Here is an 18,602-nt window from a genome sequence, read left to right as displayed (position 1 = left end):
TTCTTCAATTATAGATGTATGCAGTCAGAGACTATGACATCTACCTGAGAACTTTAGTTCTCAGGGTTTTTTCTATGTCTGTAAAGTTAACTATTGTACATTCATCAATTTCAGATATGCAAAATCAGAAAATTCCAGCTCAGAATACAAAAACTGTTTACAAATTGCAGTGTTTTAACATCTTTTGATACTTTGAAACCATTTGACAATATCATGACAAAAGAAAAGAGAGAAAGAACACAGTCTCAAAGATAGACACATTAAATAGATAGATAGAAAGAAATTGAAAGAAAAAGATACAGAAAAAGAAAAAGTAAAGAGAGACTATAACAAAACAAATTCTTAAAAGAGAGTGTATAGCTGTTTTAACAGACTATATCTGATTGATTTCCTCCTCTTCATATTCAGATAATTCTGAATTTAGCCATTTTCTTATAGCTGCTTGAGTTTCTGATAGAAAGTCTATTAAGTATTTAATTCCTGTCTCAGTTGAGAATAAGAATCTCATATTTAATTGATTTAGATCATACTTCTCTTTCAATCTGGCTCTGAGACTATTGTATAATGCACAGTGCATTATAATATGCTCAGGATTCTCATTTGTATTGCAGAATGAGCATTCTATTGAGTCAAATCTATCATCAAATCTTTGTATATAAGATTTGAAATAGCCATGTCCTAGTTTCAGCTGTATTATAGATGAGAATATTTTCTTTTTACATTTAATTGAACAAGATTTCCACTTGGGTTTTATTTCAAATCTTGAATAATGTATACTCTTCTTTTGTTTCTGCCAGCTTTCATTTCACTTGTCTAAACAAGATTCTTTTATTTTTCTCTTTATAAAAGACCAGGACACAATTTTTTGAATAGATCTGCTTAATTCTGCACTCTTTTTTACAGCTGAATCAGGCAATTCATTGTCATGAATATTCATATGAGCAGGAACTCAGTGCAGATGAATTCTCAGCTTTGATGTTCTTCTCTCTTGAATTTTTAAAACAGAGTTTAAGATCAGTTCAAGATTCATTTGATCATTATGAATCTGACTATTTCTAAGTCTTTTTAAAGCAGCTTGACTATCAGAGAATATCCATGCCTCTTTCAAACAATTTCCTCTTTTATGAGATTTTATTTTAATGAGTTTGAAAGCTTTCACTATTGCAAATAGTTCAGCATCAAAGACTTCACATTCAGAGCCTAGATTTCAGAAATCTGAGATAAAATTAATATTATCTTCAGTATAAGCAATGTCTGCACTTAATCTATTCAAGTTCTCATTTTTTGAGCCATCTGAATAAATCAGAATAGAGTCTTTTATATTGATTGTAGAAATTCTCTTCAAATGCTGTTCATATTCTTTCTCTTTTGATAGTTCACTTATTTGTAAGTCTATAAGAGATTCAAGCTTTTTTCTCCAGAGAGATAACTTCTCATGATCAACTTTTTCAACATTTAAAGAAGAAAATTGATTTTTAATCAGAGAGCATAGTCTGTACAGTTGAGAAGACATTTTCTTTGAAGAATTATTTTCATTCCAATCAAGAAATCTATTCCAATCCAGTTCATTTCCAGAGTTAATTGATAGAAATGAAGAAGAGACTCTTTCTCTGATTATATGATTTGAGCTCATCTTTACAACTCTCAGAGCATAGTTCATACAGGCCTTTTCAAATCTAATAGTAGGAGGAGGAATTGAAGCTTCAATTTCCATTGCTTTAATAGGAGATGATTTAAATGCTCCCAGAATTCTTCTCAAGACTCTGTTTTGCAGACTTTGAAAGAGTTCAGTGAAATTCCCTTGATTATTCCATCAAACTTGAACTCCATAATCAGCTACTGATGTAATACAGGCTATATATAACTGTCTCATAGCCTGGAAGGATAGACCCCTCTCTGTATTTGATAGTCTGATTATGTTGTTCAATAGTCTTTCTGCCTTGACAGTTCTTTGTTGAATGTGATATTTAAAATTCAACTTAGAGTTTAACCATACTTCTAATCATTTGACATTTACACTGGGTTTAATCTCTCTATTTAAAAGAGTTAGAGATAGTTCTTTCTCATTGAATCTAGGAAAGAAATGAATTAACTCAGTTTTATCCATATCAAATTGAATTTGATTGATATCTGCTCTAACAAAGATTTCCTTTGCAGCTTCTTTAATTACTTTCAAATTCTCTTTGATAGTTTTTGAGCTGTAGACAAGACCAATATCATCCACATAACTCGGAGATCGCACTATTCTCATATTTCTATTTTTGAATAGATATGCAGTGTATATTGCAAATAAAATGGGTGAGATTGAAGACCCCTGTGGTACTCCTATTTTTATCTCAGTCTTGTCTTGTTTCATTTCATCAAAGAAGAGTTGTATAATTCTTTTAGACATGAAACAGTTAACCCATTTTATTAGGGAAAGTGACAGTTTTAATATCTTCAATGTCTGAATTAACTTTGACTTTGAAACATGATCAAATGCTACTTTTATATCAATAAAAACTGCAGTTGAGACCAGACCCTCATGCTTTGCTATTTGAATATCATGAACAACTGAGAGAACAGTGTCAATTGCAGAACACTGTTTTCTACCTCTCATTTGTTCACTGAATAAAAGAGAATCATCTATAGAGCTTATAAAAGATAGTCAAGTAGCTATTATCTTTTCTAAAACCTTTCCTAAACAGTTCAATAGAGATATTACTCTATATGACTTAGGAATTGAAGTTTTTCTATTAGGTTTTGCAAGAATCACTCCAGTGGCTTCTCTCCAGCATTCAGGATGATATCCATTTTTCAAGAGATTGAAAAAGAGCTCAAAATATTCATTCTTTAAGTAGGAATATGTATTTTGAATAATCAAGTGATTAATTGAATCAGAACCTGCAGCAGTTTTAACAGAACTTGAGAAGATAGCTGACTCTAATTCATCTTGTGTAAGATCAGGCCATTCCCAGTCATTTTCATCAATGTAGTTGAGAAGTGATATATTCTCTTCCTCTGAATCTGAATCTGAATCTGGTGAGTTCTGAAAGAGAATTCTCATGAAAGCTTGACATTTTTCCTCAAAAGAGTTTGCTGTATATGATTCATTCTGAAACTCATATTCTAGAGCTGGAAGTTTTGCTACACTTCTTGTTTTAGTATAGTTAAAAGCTTTAAAAACTTCCTTCTCTTGTGCTTCTTCAAGAAATTTATTCCAGCAGTCTGTTTTAGCTCTTTTAATATCTGAAAAATATTCATTTCTGACAGTTTTGAACTCTTCATCAGATATTACATCATTCTTTCAATCTCTTCTAGCAGTAGCTAATTCTTTTCTTTTAGATGAGATATTCTCATTCCACCAAGGTTTTGAATACTCAGAAGATTTTCTTTTTGAAATATTATCTCTAACACTTGTTAGAATGATAGATGTAATAAGCTTCACTCTATTCTCAAGTATTTCATTTGAGATATCTTGACCAGAATTCCAATATAGCTCATTCTGTCTTTCAGATTTTAACAGTTTTATGCTTTCTTCAACTGCTTTCCAATCAGCTTTTTCAAAGTTATACTGATTAGAGAGAAGAGGATTTTCACTCATTTGTTTTTCACTCAGTTCAATATCAAATTGAATAATCTCATGATCTGATCCTGATGTCTCATTTGAATCAATAAACCAGTTTATAAGTCTTCTTTTCATTAGATTTTATGACATGAATGTTAGATCTATAATAGACTTCTGTTTCATGCCTTTTCTAAAGAATGTTTGTTGATCAGACTTATTAACCAAATCTATTGAATGATCAAAGGTTCATTCAATCAGATTATCAGCTCTCACTGCTCTCTTGCATTCTGAATTTCATCAGGGATGATGTGCATTGAAATCTCCTGCAATTATAGAGTTTCTTGATGGAGTTATGTTCAGAAATCCTCTATCAATTGTCCAGGTATTGTTATTTTTCTTCAATGACTTTTCATTATAGATATTTATGAGCTGTATAGTATCAAACTCATTTTCTTTATCTATAATATCACCCATCAGAATATCAGGGTCAGACATGATATCAAATCTTAGATTAAATTGATATCTTGATCTCTTTCTTCCATAGATCACTACTCTTGACTTTATCTCAGACTTTTGAGGTAAAAAGCAGTAGTAGCTTGAATGAGAAATGACATATTTTTGCTCAGCATCAAAATTCGGCTCCTGAAGCAGTATAAAATCAACTTTTTATTCAAATGCAATTTGAAGACAAGAATAAATGCAATTTGAGTTTCTATCCACATTATTTTGAATAAATGTGATTTTTGAAGAGTTTTTAAACTTTTTTTATTGTTTTTGTTGTATATTCATACTAAAAGAGAGTAGAGAAGAATCTAATCACTATCATTAGATAGTAGATTATAACTGTTCTGAAAAGTAGGAATCTCAACTGCTTGCATTATATCTAGTTTATCATCAGAGTCATTTCTCAATTCTCTAATCTTAACAGAAGTTTGAGGATTCAAATTCTGTTTACATTTTGCTGGAGAATTGGAGTTTGAAGACTTAGATAATTGAGAGTTTCTTCTTTTTGAGCTTGCAGTTATGAGTTTACTGGCTTGACTCTTCTCTTCAGTTCTAGATTGACTTTGAGCTTCATCTTTTCTCCAGTTCTTTTGAGTTCTAGAAGCAAACATACATTCTTTTGAGCTATATGCATGTTTTTCTTTGCAATTAGAGCACTTAAGCAGAGTATGTTGACAAATTTCACCTCTTTTTGAGCATGTTTCACATTTATGCTCACTAGTTTTGTGATCTCTGGCACAGAATGCACATTTTGAGTCTCTAAAACATGAGATTGCAAAGTGTCCATATCTTTGACAGTTTGAACACTGTGTTTGAGCTTTGAGATTCATTCTTGAGTCTTTGTATTCATGAACTCTCATTTTCAAACCTGCTACTCTTACTTCAGAGATCTTTGACTGTTCAAGTGTTTTTGTATATACTAGAACAGAGGCATTTCTCCTGCTTTGTCTGAACTCAATTGAATTTAGTCATACAGGCTCCTTTCTCAGTTGAATGAAGTTGTATTCTTTCAATTCATTTTTGAGAAGTAGCATTTCTTCTTCACAGTCAAAAATTTCAACTGGAATATCATGAAGAATGAATTTGCCCCACTTTTCATCTCTTTCAGATAGAATTGTTGTGTTTAGCAATGATTCTACTGCTGACTTTCAGAGATTCTCATTCTGAATAAGGAATTCAGCACTGAATTCAGGCATTGTAGTCAGAATAATAGAGTTTTCAAAGAATGATGACTCAATTGAAGCTATAACTGGTTTTTGAACTTCAATATCAGTCATCAACTGAGAAAAGAACTGCTGATTAATTTCATTTCTGATTCTGAAAATGAGATTTGAGTTTAGCTTGTTTCTTTGCAGAATGTCCTGGTTTGAGACTTTGAGAATGAGTCTTCTATTTCTAGAGATTTGGAAGTTTTTCTCTTTTTGCATTTTCTTTTTCACTTTTCTATGAATAGAGGCATGAGCAGTATTCTTCTCAGTTTTCTCAGGATTTTGAGCAGGTTTTGAGACAGCAGGTTTAGAGACAGCAGATTCAGCTGCTTGAGCATATGTTTTCTTCTGATTCAAAGAAGAAGAAGAAGTAGGAAGAAAGGAAGAAGAAGAGTAAGATGAAGAGTCAGTGATTGTACTAGGAATTTTCAAGGTTTTTTGAACTGTGTTTGAGATTCCAAGTTTGAACTTGATCACCTCCTGTAGTTGTCTGGCCTGAGCATGAAGAATTAACAGAACTTCTTCATTCATCTCACTCAGACACTGCTTTTCAAGAATCTTGCTTGCTTTTTCAAGTTCCTGTATTTCAAGAACTTGTTGTTTCTCTATTTCTTCTTTCTTTCTTCTCTTCAGAATTTCAATCTCAGGAATAGCATTTGAGAAAGCATCTTTTTCCACATCAACTGAGTGTATTTTTGAACTCATTGTTTTCACTCAATGAAAAGTTGGTCAGACTGTTTCAATTGAGATATTTCTAAGTCTGTTTTCAATTGAAAAGTTGGTCAGACTGTTTCAAAAGAAGAATAAAAGACTTTTGTGTATAAAACACCTGATTTTTTTCACACTAGTTCAGTAACTAGGTTAGATTTTTGAAGAGAATCTAATAAACTAAAATTGATTTTTAAGATAAATCAATAAAATCTTTACAATCTCTTTCTTGGGATACAGTGAGGAAAAGTATGATATCAATTGATAATAAATCAGATGATATGACAGTTTTTAAGAGAAAAACTGACAAAAAATAAATTAATTTTTTGCAGAGAAATTGATTAAAACTATTCAATTTTATTCTAAATCATCCAATTCTCCTCACACAACAAGTGTGCAACTCAAATCAGTTAATAAAGAGTGTAAAAAAGAATTAAGTATTAATGAAAGCTCTTCAGCCACTGAAAAAGTAATTCTTACTTAAAAGAATATGAAATTATGATAGAAAATAACTCTGTTTTTAATTCTTTGTAAGAATATTGTATAAAACCCAGAGAAAAACATCTTACTTTTTCAAGAGAAGTAAAAAACTATTTCTAAGATCTTTTTTTTTTTTGCATTAACTGCTGCAGAAGAATGAGATAGAAACTGCTAAGATATGCACTACTGTATACTCTCTACCAAGACTTTCCCTCTTCAGAGTCTTGATATTATAGAGAATATAAGTCTGTTTCTATATGATAATATAAATATTGCCAGCGGGATGTAGAGGAACTGGTTATTTATATCTCAAAATAGAAGACTTTGTCAATGATTATATCAATATAGAGTTAATTCTCAAATTCAATAGAAACCTAGTGTTGCTGTTCTCAATCCCTTGCAGAATCTATTGAATATTGAGGTATTAAAACTAGATTTAATATATCTCACTGTGCAGGGATCAAAGGCTCAGTCAGACCTTGGGGTATACTGATTTTATAGTTGTTGGTGTGCTGTTGACTCGTTGTCCACTGATTATGTATTGAATACTGTTGCCGAGGTATCTTTTTGTATCGTTCTGCTGGGGATGGGCCAGATTGAGAGGGGTAGTACAGGGGTGAGACTTGGTGTTGAAGTCTAGATACACTGGCGGCGGACCGTGGAGGTTGCACTTCAGAAGAGTCCGTTGATTATGTGCTTGATATTATCGCCGAGGTATCTTTTTGTATTTTTCTGCCGGGGATGGGCCAGATTGAGAAGGGCGGTACGAGGGTGAGACTTGGCGTTGGTGTTTTGGAACATCAAAGATGGACAGGGTTTTCGCGGAGGTCGCTCCTCGGATATCTCCACAACTACAGGTCGGGGGTCTTCCAAAATCGAGAAGATTGGTGCATATGGCTAGGTCACTTCACCTTACAATTTGTATGGCACTCTGGCCCGGGGTTGTGGTGTGGTAGGGGAGAACGGGGGATAATCCCACACAGGAGCTTCGAACAACGTCCGGTTCACGTTTGGCTGGATAACTCCACCACCACACGGGGTATGCGGTCGGCGATGGGGTCAAAATGCTCGTATGATCGAGGGCTTTTCGATGGATCTATCGGCGGGTTCTTATTCGAAAAATCGAGCGAGTTCGTGGTGGAGCGGTTGAGAGGTTCTGACTAGAACTCATATATGTAAATGAATGTGTAAATGAAGCTGTAATAAAAAGAGTGTAGATGAATCTGTAGAGATTACATCAAGATAGATAATTTATATCATTATTCTGCTTATAACTTGATGATATCTGATATATCAACTAGGTCTAGCATCTTGACAAATTCTGTATGTTTCTGACATGGTAGAGTCTTAGTGAGGCCATTCACTGGCATCTGAGCCGTAGGCACTCAATCAACTGTAATATCACTGAATTGAACATGTTCTCAGAGCCAGCTTCCATATATATCAATATGACAGAGCTTTGTGATTATAGAGAGGTCTTTCTTTGTAAGAATGTCAACAGTTTAACAGTTATCACATTGAATACAGATCTTATAATCAGGTTCAAATTAAATATATTGAAAGAATCTATCTTATCAGATAGACTTCTTATCAGCTTGTAAGATTGTAACAAGCTCAGCTTCTGTGATAGATGTAGTTATAATTATCTGTCTATTTGATTTTCAATCAACAGTCTCACTGAATAGTTTGAAGATATATTCTTATATAGAGCAGCAATCTGAATTATCTGTGAAAGAGACATCACTGATAGCTTTGATAATATCAGGTTTGAGATCAAGTTATAGAGATCTGTCAATGTTATCATTATATTAAATAGCAAGATTCTTTGTATCATGTAGATAAGATATCATTCTATTCATCTCTAATGAGTGATATTTCAATGAATTTATCATGAATGTAGCTAGTTTACTCACTGTATATATGATATCAGAGTGAGTCATCACTGCTGAGTAGATACAGAAGCTGATACATTATTGATAATGATGAATTTTTACAGATATGACTGACTTATTAAAAGACTCTAACAGTGCACTAGTTAGTGATGTATATGCCTTGCAGACGTGTGTGAGATGATATGTATTAACTATCTTATTAATATAGACATTCTGACATAGTCAGAGCTTCAAGTTGAGATAATCATATATTATTTGTATGTTGAGAAATCATTTCAAATCTCTCATCTGTCAGATCTTATATGTGTTTTTAAGATCTTTGATTAGTTGATCTCTTTCTTTCAAATCTTCTTATCATGATAGAATGACAATATCATTCACATAGAAGAAGATAATTAATTAATTATTAGAGAAGAGACATCAATTCTCTGACATTGAGATGAAGTCTAGTATTCTCAATATTAAAGATAGTTCATTTAACCAGAGAAGAAGTGATCTGTATAATTTATATAGTGCTTATAGAAGTTTTAGCATATGATTTATATACTTTAAATTTTGCATTCTCTTCAACTTTCATCATTCATCAGATAGTTTCATATATACTAACTCATCAATATCACTATTAATGAAGATATTAATTTCATCTAGCTATTCTGCATCTAGATCAAATACTGCTGTTAAAGCTAACAAGATTCAGAGATCTCTGACAGCTAGTGTATGAGCTTTTGTAGTGAGATCTGTAGTTAATTGAAGATCTTCTTATACACAGATGTGAGCTTTGTATTTTAAAAGAAAACCTTCATCATTGAATTTGTAGATAAATATTCATTATAGAGAAATAACTGAAACATCTCTCTGTAATCTGCTAGTAATTTCATATGTATTCTACAGAGATATACTATTTCATTTCTGCTTAGCAGTGTTCTCAAATTCTTCATAATGTAAGTGTTTTTTGATATCTGCTCAGTGATTCAGTGAATCTGACATTTGAGATCTATAAATTCTTGAAGTTGATATAAATGCTGTTGATGTAGCTGTATTGTTGATAACTGTGAAAACAGTATTTGAAAATAAATATTGTGACTTGTAGAAGTCTGAATGTGATTGAGAGAATGTCTCATTGATTATTCAATAAGAATTGTCTTTGACAATTGAAACTGTCACAAGATGAGCAGCTCTGTGTTTTCATATTCTGTAACTTTCAATGATATTAGCTTCATCAAAATCAGCACTGATATTATAAGCTCTAGATGCAATGTTCTGTGTTCAATTATCTATCACAGCTGAATGAGTATTAATATCAACATTGAAATCTGTTGACTCTGGCATTGAATCTGGTGTTGAATCTGGTGTAGAAAGAATTGAAACATTATTTTCCTCCTCTATTTTTTCAGAGCTTTGAGCATTTTCTTCAGAGTGAAAAACATTAATATCTGCATCTATAATCTCTTTCAATTGATTTATAGTAGTCATTGATGATTCTTGAACTTTCATATATAGAAGCTTCACCTTCTTAAATACTCAATCTCTTAGTTATCTTTCAATGTACAGGTCTTCTGAGTTGAATTTTCTATTCTCATCAAACATCACATCTCTTGCTCTTATCATCTGTTCTAAGTGTGAAATTTAAATTCAATAGATGTTTGTAGAATCATATTCAACTAGATATTCAATATATACTCAGAAATCTAGCTTCTGTGAGTGATTTCTATTGAGAACTTCATCTGGTATCTTTGCATAGATGTGACATCTGTAGATTTGAAGATGAGCACAGAAGTGAGGTTTGATTTGTAGAAATTCTTTCAATACTTGTAGAGGTGACTTTCAATCTAGAATTCTAGTAGAGATTTGATTTGCTAGGTAGATGACAGTAAGTACAATCTCAGGAAAAAGTGATTGTGATAGAAGGAATTTTATCTGTAGAGTTCTTGTCTTTGTTATTAATATTGCTTCTGCTCGCTCTGCTGCATCATTTTGCTCATGAATATACTCTGAAGAATACTTCATCTCTAGACCCTCATTATTCACTCAATTTATGAAATTATCTGCTTTCTTGATTGTAGTATCATTGTTGATATGAATAATCTTTATAGTACAGTTGAATTAACATTTAATTCAATTGATAGCTTGTCTAAGAGCTTTTCAGATTTCTGATTTTCAGATAGCTGTTATAGCTATATGAAAATGTAGATAATCACACATGAAATATATGAGATAACACTCATTATTATAGCACTGTGTAGGGCCATGTGTGATATCTGCATGTAGATATTTGAATAATGTTTAAGATCTAATATGAAGATGTCTAGATATTTGATTTTTTATATTAGATAGATGACAGAGTTTACAAAGCTCAGTGATAAGCTCATTCTCAGCATCTTCTAGATTGATGATTTAAATACCAGTTGTATTATTTACAAGCTTTTGAATGATAATTTTCAATGAATGTTCTAATCTCTTATATCATGTTGATTGAGTAGCTATAGAGATCTTAGGTTTTTGAGAAGATTTTATGCATATTGATAGATTGAAAGAAGAATTTGTAGAAGTTGAAGAATTTGAAGATATCATTTTTTCAGATATAGTGATGTTAGATGTGTGTGATGTGATAGCTGCTTTGACTTTGATAGTGGATTTTTTCAATATAGTTGAGAAAACAGTTATATCACTATATTCTGTAACTAGTAATCTCTCAAATACTTCAATACATGCAAAGATTGTATTATCTGCGTGTTTTCACAATCTGAAGTCTTTTTCATCATAATAGATGCCTTCTATATGAAAACATGATTTTCATGTGATGATATTTGTATGGAAATTCAGAATATAAGCTGTGTTAATGAGTTTGACATTGAACTGCTTTCCTGCTTCATTTATCATGATAGTTCTAACAGTTTCATAATCTTCAACTTTAGTGCTGAAATCGCCTGTATAGACTTTCACATTCTCATTCACAGGTGTAAAGAATAGGAAATGTGTTTGATTATTACATATATGCTGTTCCGCGCCAGTATCAAAGATCCAGGAGTTTCAGAGATAGAAGTGTGAATTTGAAGAGTTCATTGATATTTTCTGAATCTGTTGATTGATAGATTGATGATTGATAGGTTGATGATTAATAGATTGATAATCAATAGATTGATGATTGATAGATTGATGATTGATAGATTTAGAAACTGATTGCTTCAGAATCATTTCTTCTAGAACTGCTTCATTAACATCTATTATATCTGTATTCATGAATAAATCTCTAGATATTGCATGATTAACACATCTCTTCAATTCTTGATTTTTAAGAGCTTGATCAATCTGAGTTCTCTTCTTCTTATTTTCCTTTCATTCAGATGGCTTCTTTGATGAATTGAGATAGTAGTACTGAGTGTATCAATGACAGGCTCTGCAGATGCAGTTTCTGAATATCACTGGTGATAATTGCTGAGATCTTTGATTAAGAATAGCAAAGTTCATAGGTTTATCTTCTTTGAGAATACTCATTTCTCTATATCTTTTCTTGAAGTTCTTAACTAACTCAATCAAAGATATGACATCTTTATCATGTCAGATATTCTTTATTCATGCTTGTACATATTCTGCATCAATAGCTAGATTCACATTTAAGAAGTCTTTCTTCAAGTTGAACTGTTCAGCTATATCTGTCTCTTTAATATCATCTTTAATGAGTGATCAGTTATTTAATCACTTCTCTATATCTCTGTTTTTCAGTGCTTTACAGAGATCATGATATCAGGTTCTCACATTATCTTGATAATCTGTGATTGTGAGTGAGAGTCTATCTCTTAATGAATAAATAATCTTCTTCATATCATCATTCTCACTGCATATATGTTATAGCTCTGTGATATTTACTGTTCTTTATATAACATCTTGTATCTTTGTCATATCTTCATTCAATTTCTCATATTTCATATATTTGATTTTCCATGCAGTGACCTTGATATCATATGCTATCTTGACCTCCGCAGTGACTTTATCTGAATACTCAGGTTTCAGAGATTCTTCTAGTTCAGAGAAGATATCAGGTTTGTTAAGATTGATGAAGTCTGATATCTTCTTATTCTTTACATATCCTTGTATATACTTGTATCAAAGTTTTCAATCTTCAGAAATGCTAAGATGTACAGTTGCACTAGACATTGTCTTGTCTGTTATATCAGTTATATTGAATGAATTGAGGAATCAGTTCAAGTATTTATGAATATGATCAGAAATCAGAGTATATAACAGTCAAGTATATCAGAACATATACTAGTGAGAATCTATTATCTCAGTTTGAATGATAGTTATCAGTTTGAATAAGAATTGAAATCAGTATATAATATAACAGTCAAGTATTTCAGACTGTATACAAATAAGAATCAATTATCTCAGTTTGAATAATTATTGTCAAATTCAAATGAGAATTGAGATTAATGTATCACACTTCTCTTCAGATACTGCTTACTGAGAATTGAGTATAACAGTCAATTAGATCAGACTGTATATAAATAAGAATCAATCATCTCAGTTCAAATGATTATTGTCAAATTCAAATGAGAATTGAGATCAGTGTATCACACTTCTCTTCAGATGCTGCTTACCAGGCTCATAACTGTCAGATTGAGTGTCACAGATGAATATGTTGAAGACATATGAATCTTATTTATATCAAGATCTGCTTGTTATATTATCTATACACTATCTAATATATCTATTTCATACAAAAGATAGAGCTATTTATAGTAAAATATATGTGCAAGTCAAGAGAGCTAGCATAAGCAAGTATTAGATGAGTGTTGTAGTAAGCTGATGATGATGAGAAATATTATAGTAATACAATATTGATGATATTCAGTAGTGTATAATCTCTTTTTCCTGACATTATCTGTGATTATTCACTTGAAAAATATGACAACTCTCATGACATCTTTTCTGTGACTTTTTCACTCAGCATAACATCATTCCCTGATGAGTGTTGACTCCTTACAGGCTTTTAATTTTGTGATCTTCTCTACTGAGATTATGATGTCCCTCAGGGATTTTACTCCAGTGACTAATAGTTCAAAAATATGACATTCTTAAGAAGCTTTACTTCTCAAGAGAATCTGACATCACATGAGATTTCACTTTTTATTGCTCTTTCACTCAGAATTCTGGCACTTCTCAAGAGGCTCACTTCCTCAAGAATACCAACTCTGCATGAGACTCACCTTCTCAAGAAGCTCACTTCCTCAGAGATGCTGACACTGCATGAGACTTCAGTTTTTGTTGTCTTTTCACTCAGAATTCTGACACTTCTCAGAGATGTCAGCACTGCATGAGGTTTCATTTTATTATCATTATATACAAGTTCATGACACTCTCTAAGAGTTCATCTTCATCAGCATTCTTGCAAATTCCCTAACTTTCTGTAGAGAACTATAGTTTTGAGAATGAGACATCACTTCACTGACTTCTGAGGAAAAACTATATTAGAGTGTTCTCAGCAGATGAGCAAGATGTGAAGCAATCCACTGCTTCAGTCCTGAATCAAGATTGAGAGGAGAAGAGCATTTCATCATCTCATCTCATAACATGGCTATCTTCATGTACAATACCACCTCCCCTGAACCTGTCAATGATTCTCTCTCATCTCAGCTGCACACAGTGCATCTTCTGAAAGCATGCACTTCTGATCCTCAGTCAGGTGAAGAGTCTCAGCACCTTCTTTCAATGCTCATACCTGTGCCCCTCTTCCCTGTGTCTGATGATCTCTCTAAGAATGCAGTAAGTGAGAAGTTTGCTGGTTTTTCTACTCTGTCATTCACTGTCTCTGGTCTCAATGACATTAACTGGGACAAATGAATCCTGTTCAACTCCTCCTCAGTCAATGTTATCTCATCATCACTTCAACTGTCGGATTTTTCCAATGACCTCATCAAGAAGGCTCACTCAAGCCAAAGTGACATTGCTGATGACTCACTCAATTGACAAGAGTCAACCTCTTTCCTAGCCTCAGACAATCACAAAGATAACATATTAAAGAAGTTATTGAATTACTCTGATAGTTTTATCAAGACTGATTCACACTCAGATAAGAAGCACCATGTCTGAGTTCACTGATCAGAGCAAATTATTAGTATTCAGCCATTAGAAAGGCAATGCATTAGAGGAGACACTAGATCATCAAGAATACATTATTTTACTCCTTTCTCAGATGATTCTGAAGCTGATGTATAAGTGAAAAGAGAATGAGATGTATCAGATAGTAGAACTTATCTCAGCATACTCAGCCTCTCTTCTCAATATTTTCAGATTAGCATGATTAACTAAACTTCTTTAGACTTCTGTCAAGTCCTGCTAACTTCTGAATTAATAAGAGACTTCACACATGCTTAGACTGACTGTATGATTATATCTGAAACCAGGATCAAACTTTACAGTTATTATGTTGTCTAAAAGTATTACTTCTGATCATGATTTGTATTCATCACATTGATCTCAAATCTCATTATTTCAAATATTAAAGATCTCAGATTCACTTTTCAAATAAAAATCTAGTCTCAGATAAAGAATATATTTGAATTCTTAGTCACATTTTCATTCTGATCTCATTATTGAAAATGACATTAAATAAGACCTTGAAATCATTTCTCACTTACATAATATTATAACATAGTACTCATTTATTGAAAATTCAATAGAGAGTGTTATCAAATATTATTACTTTTCTAAACACAGATTATAATTAATATCATTTTAATTAAAAAAAAAATGTAAAATATAAAAAATAATAAAAAAATAAAAAATAAAACAACAAGAAAAAATCACAATAAAAAAAAAAAAAAAAAAAAAGAGAAAGAAAAAAAGAAGAGAAAGAAAAAGACAGAAAGAGAAAGAAAAATAAAAAAAAAAAAGAAAAGAAAAAGAAAAAAATAAAAAATAAAAATAAAAAAAAATCAAGATTACAGAGCTGCAGTATTCTTAAAATACTCACTCTTCAGAATCTTTATAATGTTTATTATTAATCATGTATTTCTCATAGTAAGAATAACATAGTTATAATAAGTTATTATCTTAACATTATCTAACAAATAATCAGTATATATCTATATAAATATGAATAATTAGAAAATATACACTTAAAAAGTGTGATCAGAGTGAACTCTGCTATCACTTAAATAATATCAAGAACAGAATACTGAAATTGATGATTTCTCTCATTAATTTCATGAATAAGACATGTGAAGATGATTTTGAGAAATATAAGATTCTCTGACTTTTGATAGAAACAGATCTCACAGAGAGACTCTATTTTCATTATATCAGAGACTGAGTGTTATTAAAAAGTATTACTTTAATATACATGTACTTACTACAGTGATTCACTCTCTGCATATATGACTGAGAGTTACAGCTTTCTCACACTACACAGCTCTCTCTGAAATGCTGCTGCTGATTTATAATTCACATAGTCTTTCAGTTCAGTATACACTGTGCATATACAGCTCTGTATGCTGAGACTATGTTGATTATTATGACCTAGCATGATACTCACTTTTCACAGGCCATGTTTTATTTGATTGAGAGAGAGAGAAGAGAATGCAACTACTGTTTTATTTAAGAGAGAATGAATAATTGAATCTATAGAAGATAATTTGATTTCTTCTATATTTGAAATTTAATTAGTCTATACTCTTCAATTTGAGAGTTTCTGAGAGTGTTTTAATAGTTTTCATACCAGCTTGAAATTAGTGATTGATTGAAGAAGAGAAAAGAGAGAAGAAAGAAATAAGAATAACTTATCTTTATAATATGAAAACAGAGAATTACTGCAATCATTTATTCTAGTAATAAAGATCTGTTTTCTACATGTATCTCTGATATAGATTATATAATAACTGCATACAAAGAATATCAACAGTGTATGTATTGAATAAAGATGATATTACTATATAACACTGTAGCTGTTTCTGTACATCACTGAAAGCTGTTAATATTTTCTTTAAGTCTCTTTATATTTGATAAGTCAGTAATATATTTCAATGCACTTTCTCTTTCATCATCATCATCATTATCATTATTATTATTATTATTATCATTATCATCATTATCATCATTACTATTATTATTATTATTATCATTATTACTATTATCATCATCATCATCATTATCATCATTATTATTATATTATTTCTAACTGTCTCTTCTACTTTCACTTCTCTTTAACACTCACTGAAATCAATCATGTCATCTCTCTTTAAATATTCTGTGATTCTGTGAATCATCAAGGCGCGTGAGCACTGTCACAGATTAAAGAGAGAGAAGAAGAAGATGTTTAAGTAAGAAGAGACAGATTGTAAGACATATTATAATGTCTTGAAGAGGCTCTGTAAGAGAGTAGAATAATAATAATTTTAAGTAACACTTCTGATAGATTTAGACTGAACTAAGTATAGAAATAATGCAGATAACATCATCTGTAAGAGATTGAAGAAGAAGACAGTGAAGAGTCTTATACAGTAGCAGTGAAATCAGAAGAAGTTCTGAGAATAATTTAAGATTAAGATAAAGAGAGAAAGAGAGAAGAAGAGTGTTACTATAAATAAGTAGTGATAGAAGAAGATTAAGAGAATATTAAAGTAAGAGATAAAGAAGTCAAAACTGATAAGTTTTTTATTTATTGAGAGATAACAATTTTTAATAATACTTCTATTCTCTAATTAATTAGCAGAAGCTGATAGAGAAGAAGGAGATTAAGACCTTGTTTAGGTCTTGAATACACTTCATGATTCAGAATATTGAGAAGACAGCTCTGCTCTCTGAGCATGTCAATCTGCTTATCACTGAGATGAAACCTGAGACAGTAGATCAGGAAATGCGGGATTTTGAGATGTAGATTGACCTGGCTGAGAAGAAGCAGTGAGAACTCTCTTCTGAGAAGGTAGTGAAGAGAGATTTTAAGATGATTATTATCTCAGATAAGAAGAAGAAGAAGAAGAAGAATGAGAAGTGAATTATGAAGAATGATAAGAAGAATGAGAAAGAGAAGAAAGATAATAAGTAGAAAAAGTTTTTTTCTTTTTATATTAGTTAGTTTAGTTGTAAGTTCATAATTATTAATAATTGAAATTAATTTTGAGTTTTTAAAAATTATTGTACAAGTTGTAATCAAGTCAGGAATAATATATATATATATATATATATTTAACTATCATGATTCACAAATCACTATAATGTATAAGTATTAATATTTTTTCAACATTGATATTTATAATATTAATATATTTTTAATAATATTATCTGATAATGTAATTTAGTAACACTCTCTTTCACAATATTAATATATTTCAAGAAATATGATAGAGATTAATCAAGATTATTTATTTACTTTTATACATCAATAATATTCAATCTGAGTTAGTACTAAAATTATAACTAAGCTAAGAAATAAGATTATTTTCTCTTATATTAATTCTTCTTACACACATCAGTGATCAGTTATTGAAAATAAATTATCATCTTTCTCAAATTATTATCATATCTTCTGAATTTACTTCTTTTACTTCTATTGAAGATTCACAAACTTTTCAAGAAATCACTGTGAATTACAAAGTCTATATTATTTACAATTCAACACAGAATGCTCTCTTTCAATTATAATGAATGATCACTTCATTCTTCACATCTGATTTCAGGTCACAAAATTTATGAAGAACTTAACACAAATATTGAGATGAACTATGAAATAATTATTAACAGATTGTATTGCAGATTACTGAAGAGTTATCTCTCTACTACAATTACTGCAACTTTATTCAGAAATATTCATCATAAACTGATCATAGCTCTGAAGAAATTTCTTAACATCTGAAGTCATCAGAATGCAGATAATAAAAGAAAAATAATCAGAAAATTACTACTGAGCTGATAAGTTACTCTATCAGATAATGATTTTTAATAATACTAACTTTCTAATTTGAAGAAAATTATGTAAAAACAACTCTATATCAGTACTCTGATTTCATAACTCTTATCTAATAACTTCTATGAATAATTACTTTGTCTCTGTATATCTCTGAATCTTTCTCTTCAATCAATTGAAAACCTCGAATTCTGAACACTTCTTCAAATGCTTAATTCAAATCTTCATATTTCACATTAATTCTGTCTTCAGTTCAATCTTGAGACATACTACAAAGTTAATATATAATATCTAGAATCAGAGTTGAAGAATCATTGAAGAGTGTCTCTCACAGTGAATGCATGAACTAGTATAAATAATCT

General features: G+C 31.0%; 3 protein-coding genes across 3 annotated transcripts; 2 read left to right on the top strand and 1 right to left on the bottom strand.

Moving 5' to 3' along the window:
* Positions 1-5,199: 5,199 nt before the first annotated feature.
* BDCG_17192 (uncharacterized protein) lies at positions 5,200-6,054 on the bottom strand (the record flags this gene model as incomplete). The annotated part of the gene is made up of 1 exon (XM_045426338.1): positions 5,200-6,054. The coding sequence occupies exon 1, from the start codon at positions 5,962-5,964 to the stop codon at positions 5,200-5,202; it is 765 nt and encodes a 254-aa protein (XP_045281394.1). The 5' UTR covers positions 5,965-6,054.
* A 958-nt stretch (positions 6,055-7,012) lies between these two features.
* BDCG_17191 (uncharacterized protein) lies at positions 7,013-7,611 on the top strand (the record flags this gene model as incomplete). Its single annotated transcript, XM_045426337.1, has 1 exon — positions 7,013-7,611. Exon 1 carries the CDS (start codon positions 7,189-7,191, stop codon positions 7,609-7,611), a length of 423 nt encoding a protein of 140 aa, XP_045281393.1. The 5' UTR covers positions 7,013-7,188.
* A 6,299-nt stretch (positions 7,612-13,910) lies between these two features.
* On the top strand, positions 13,911-14,102 carry BDCG_17190 (uncharacterized protein; the record flags this gene model as incomplete). The annotated part of the gene is made up of 1 exon (XM_045426336.1): positions 13,911-14,102. A coding segment is annotated over one exon (192 nt), but the record flags the coding sequence as incomplete, so codon positions are not given.
* Positions 14,103-18,602: the final 4,500 nt, after the last annotated feature.

This window comes from Blastomyces dermatitidis (genome assembly GCF_000003525.1).
Source record: "Blastomyces dermatitidis ER-3 genomic scaffold supercont1.6, whole genome shotgun sequence".
Taxonomy (NCBI): domain Eukaryota; kingdom Fungi; phylum Ascomycota; class Eurotiomycetes; order Onygenales; family Ajellomycetaceae; genus Blastomyces; species Blastomyces dermatitidis.
This window is presented reverse-complemented; position numbering and strand designations above follow the sequence as displayed.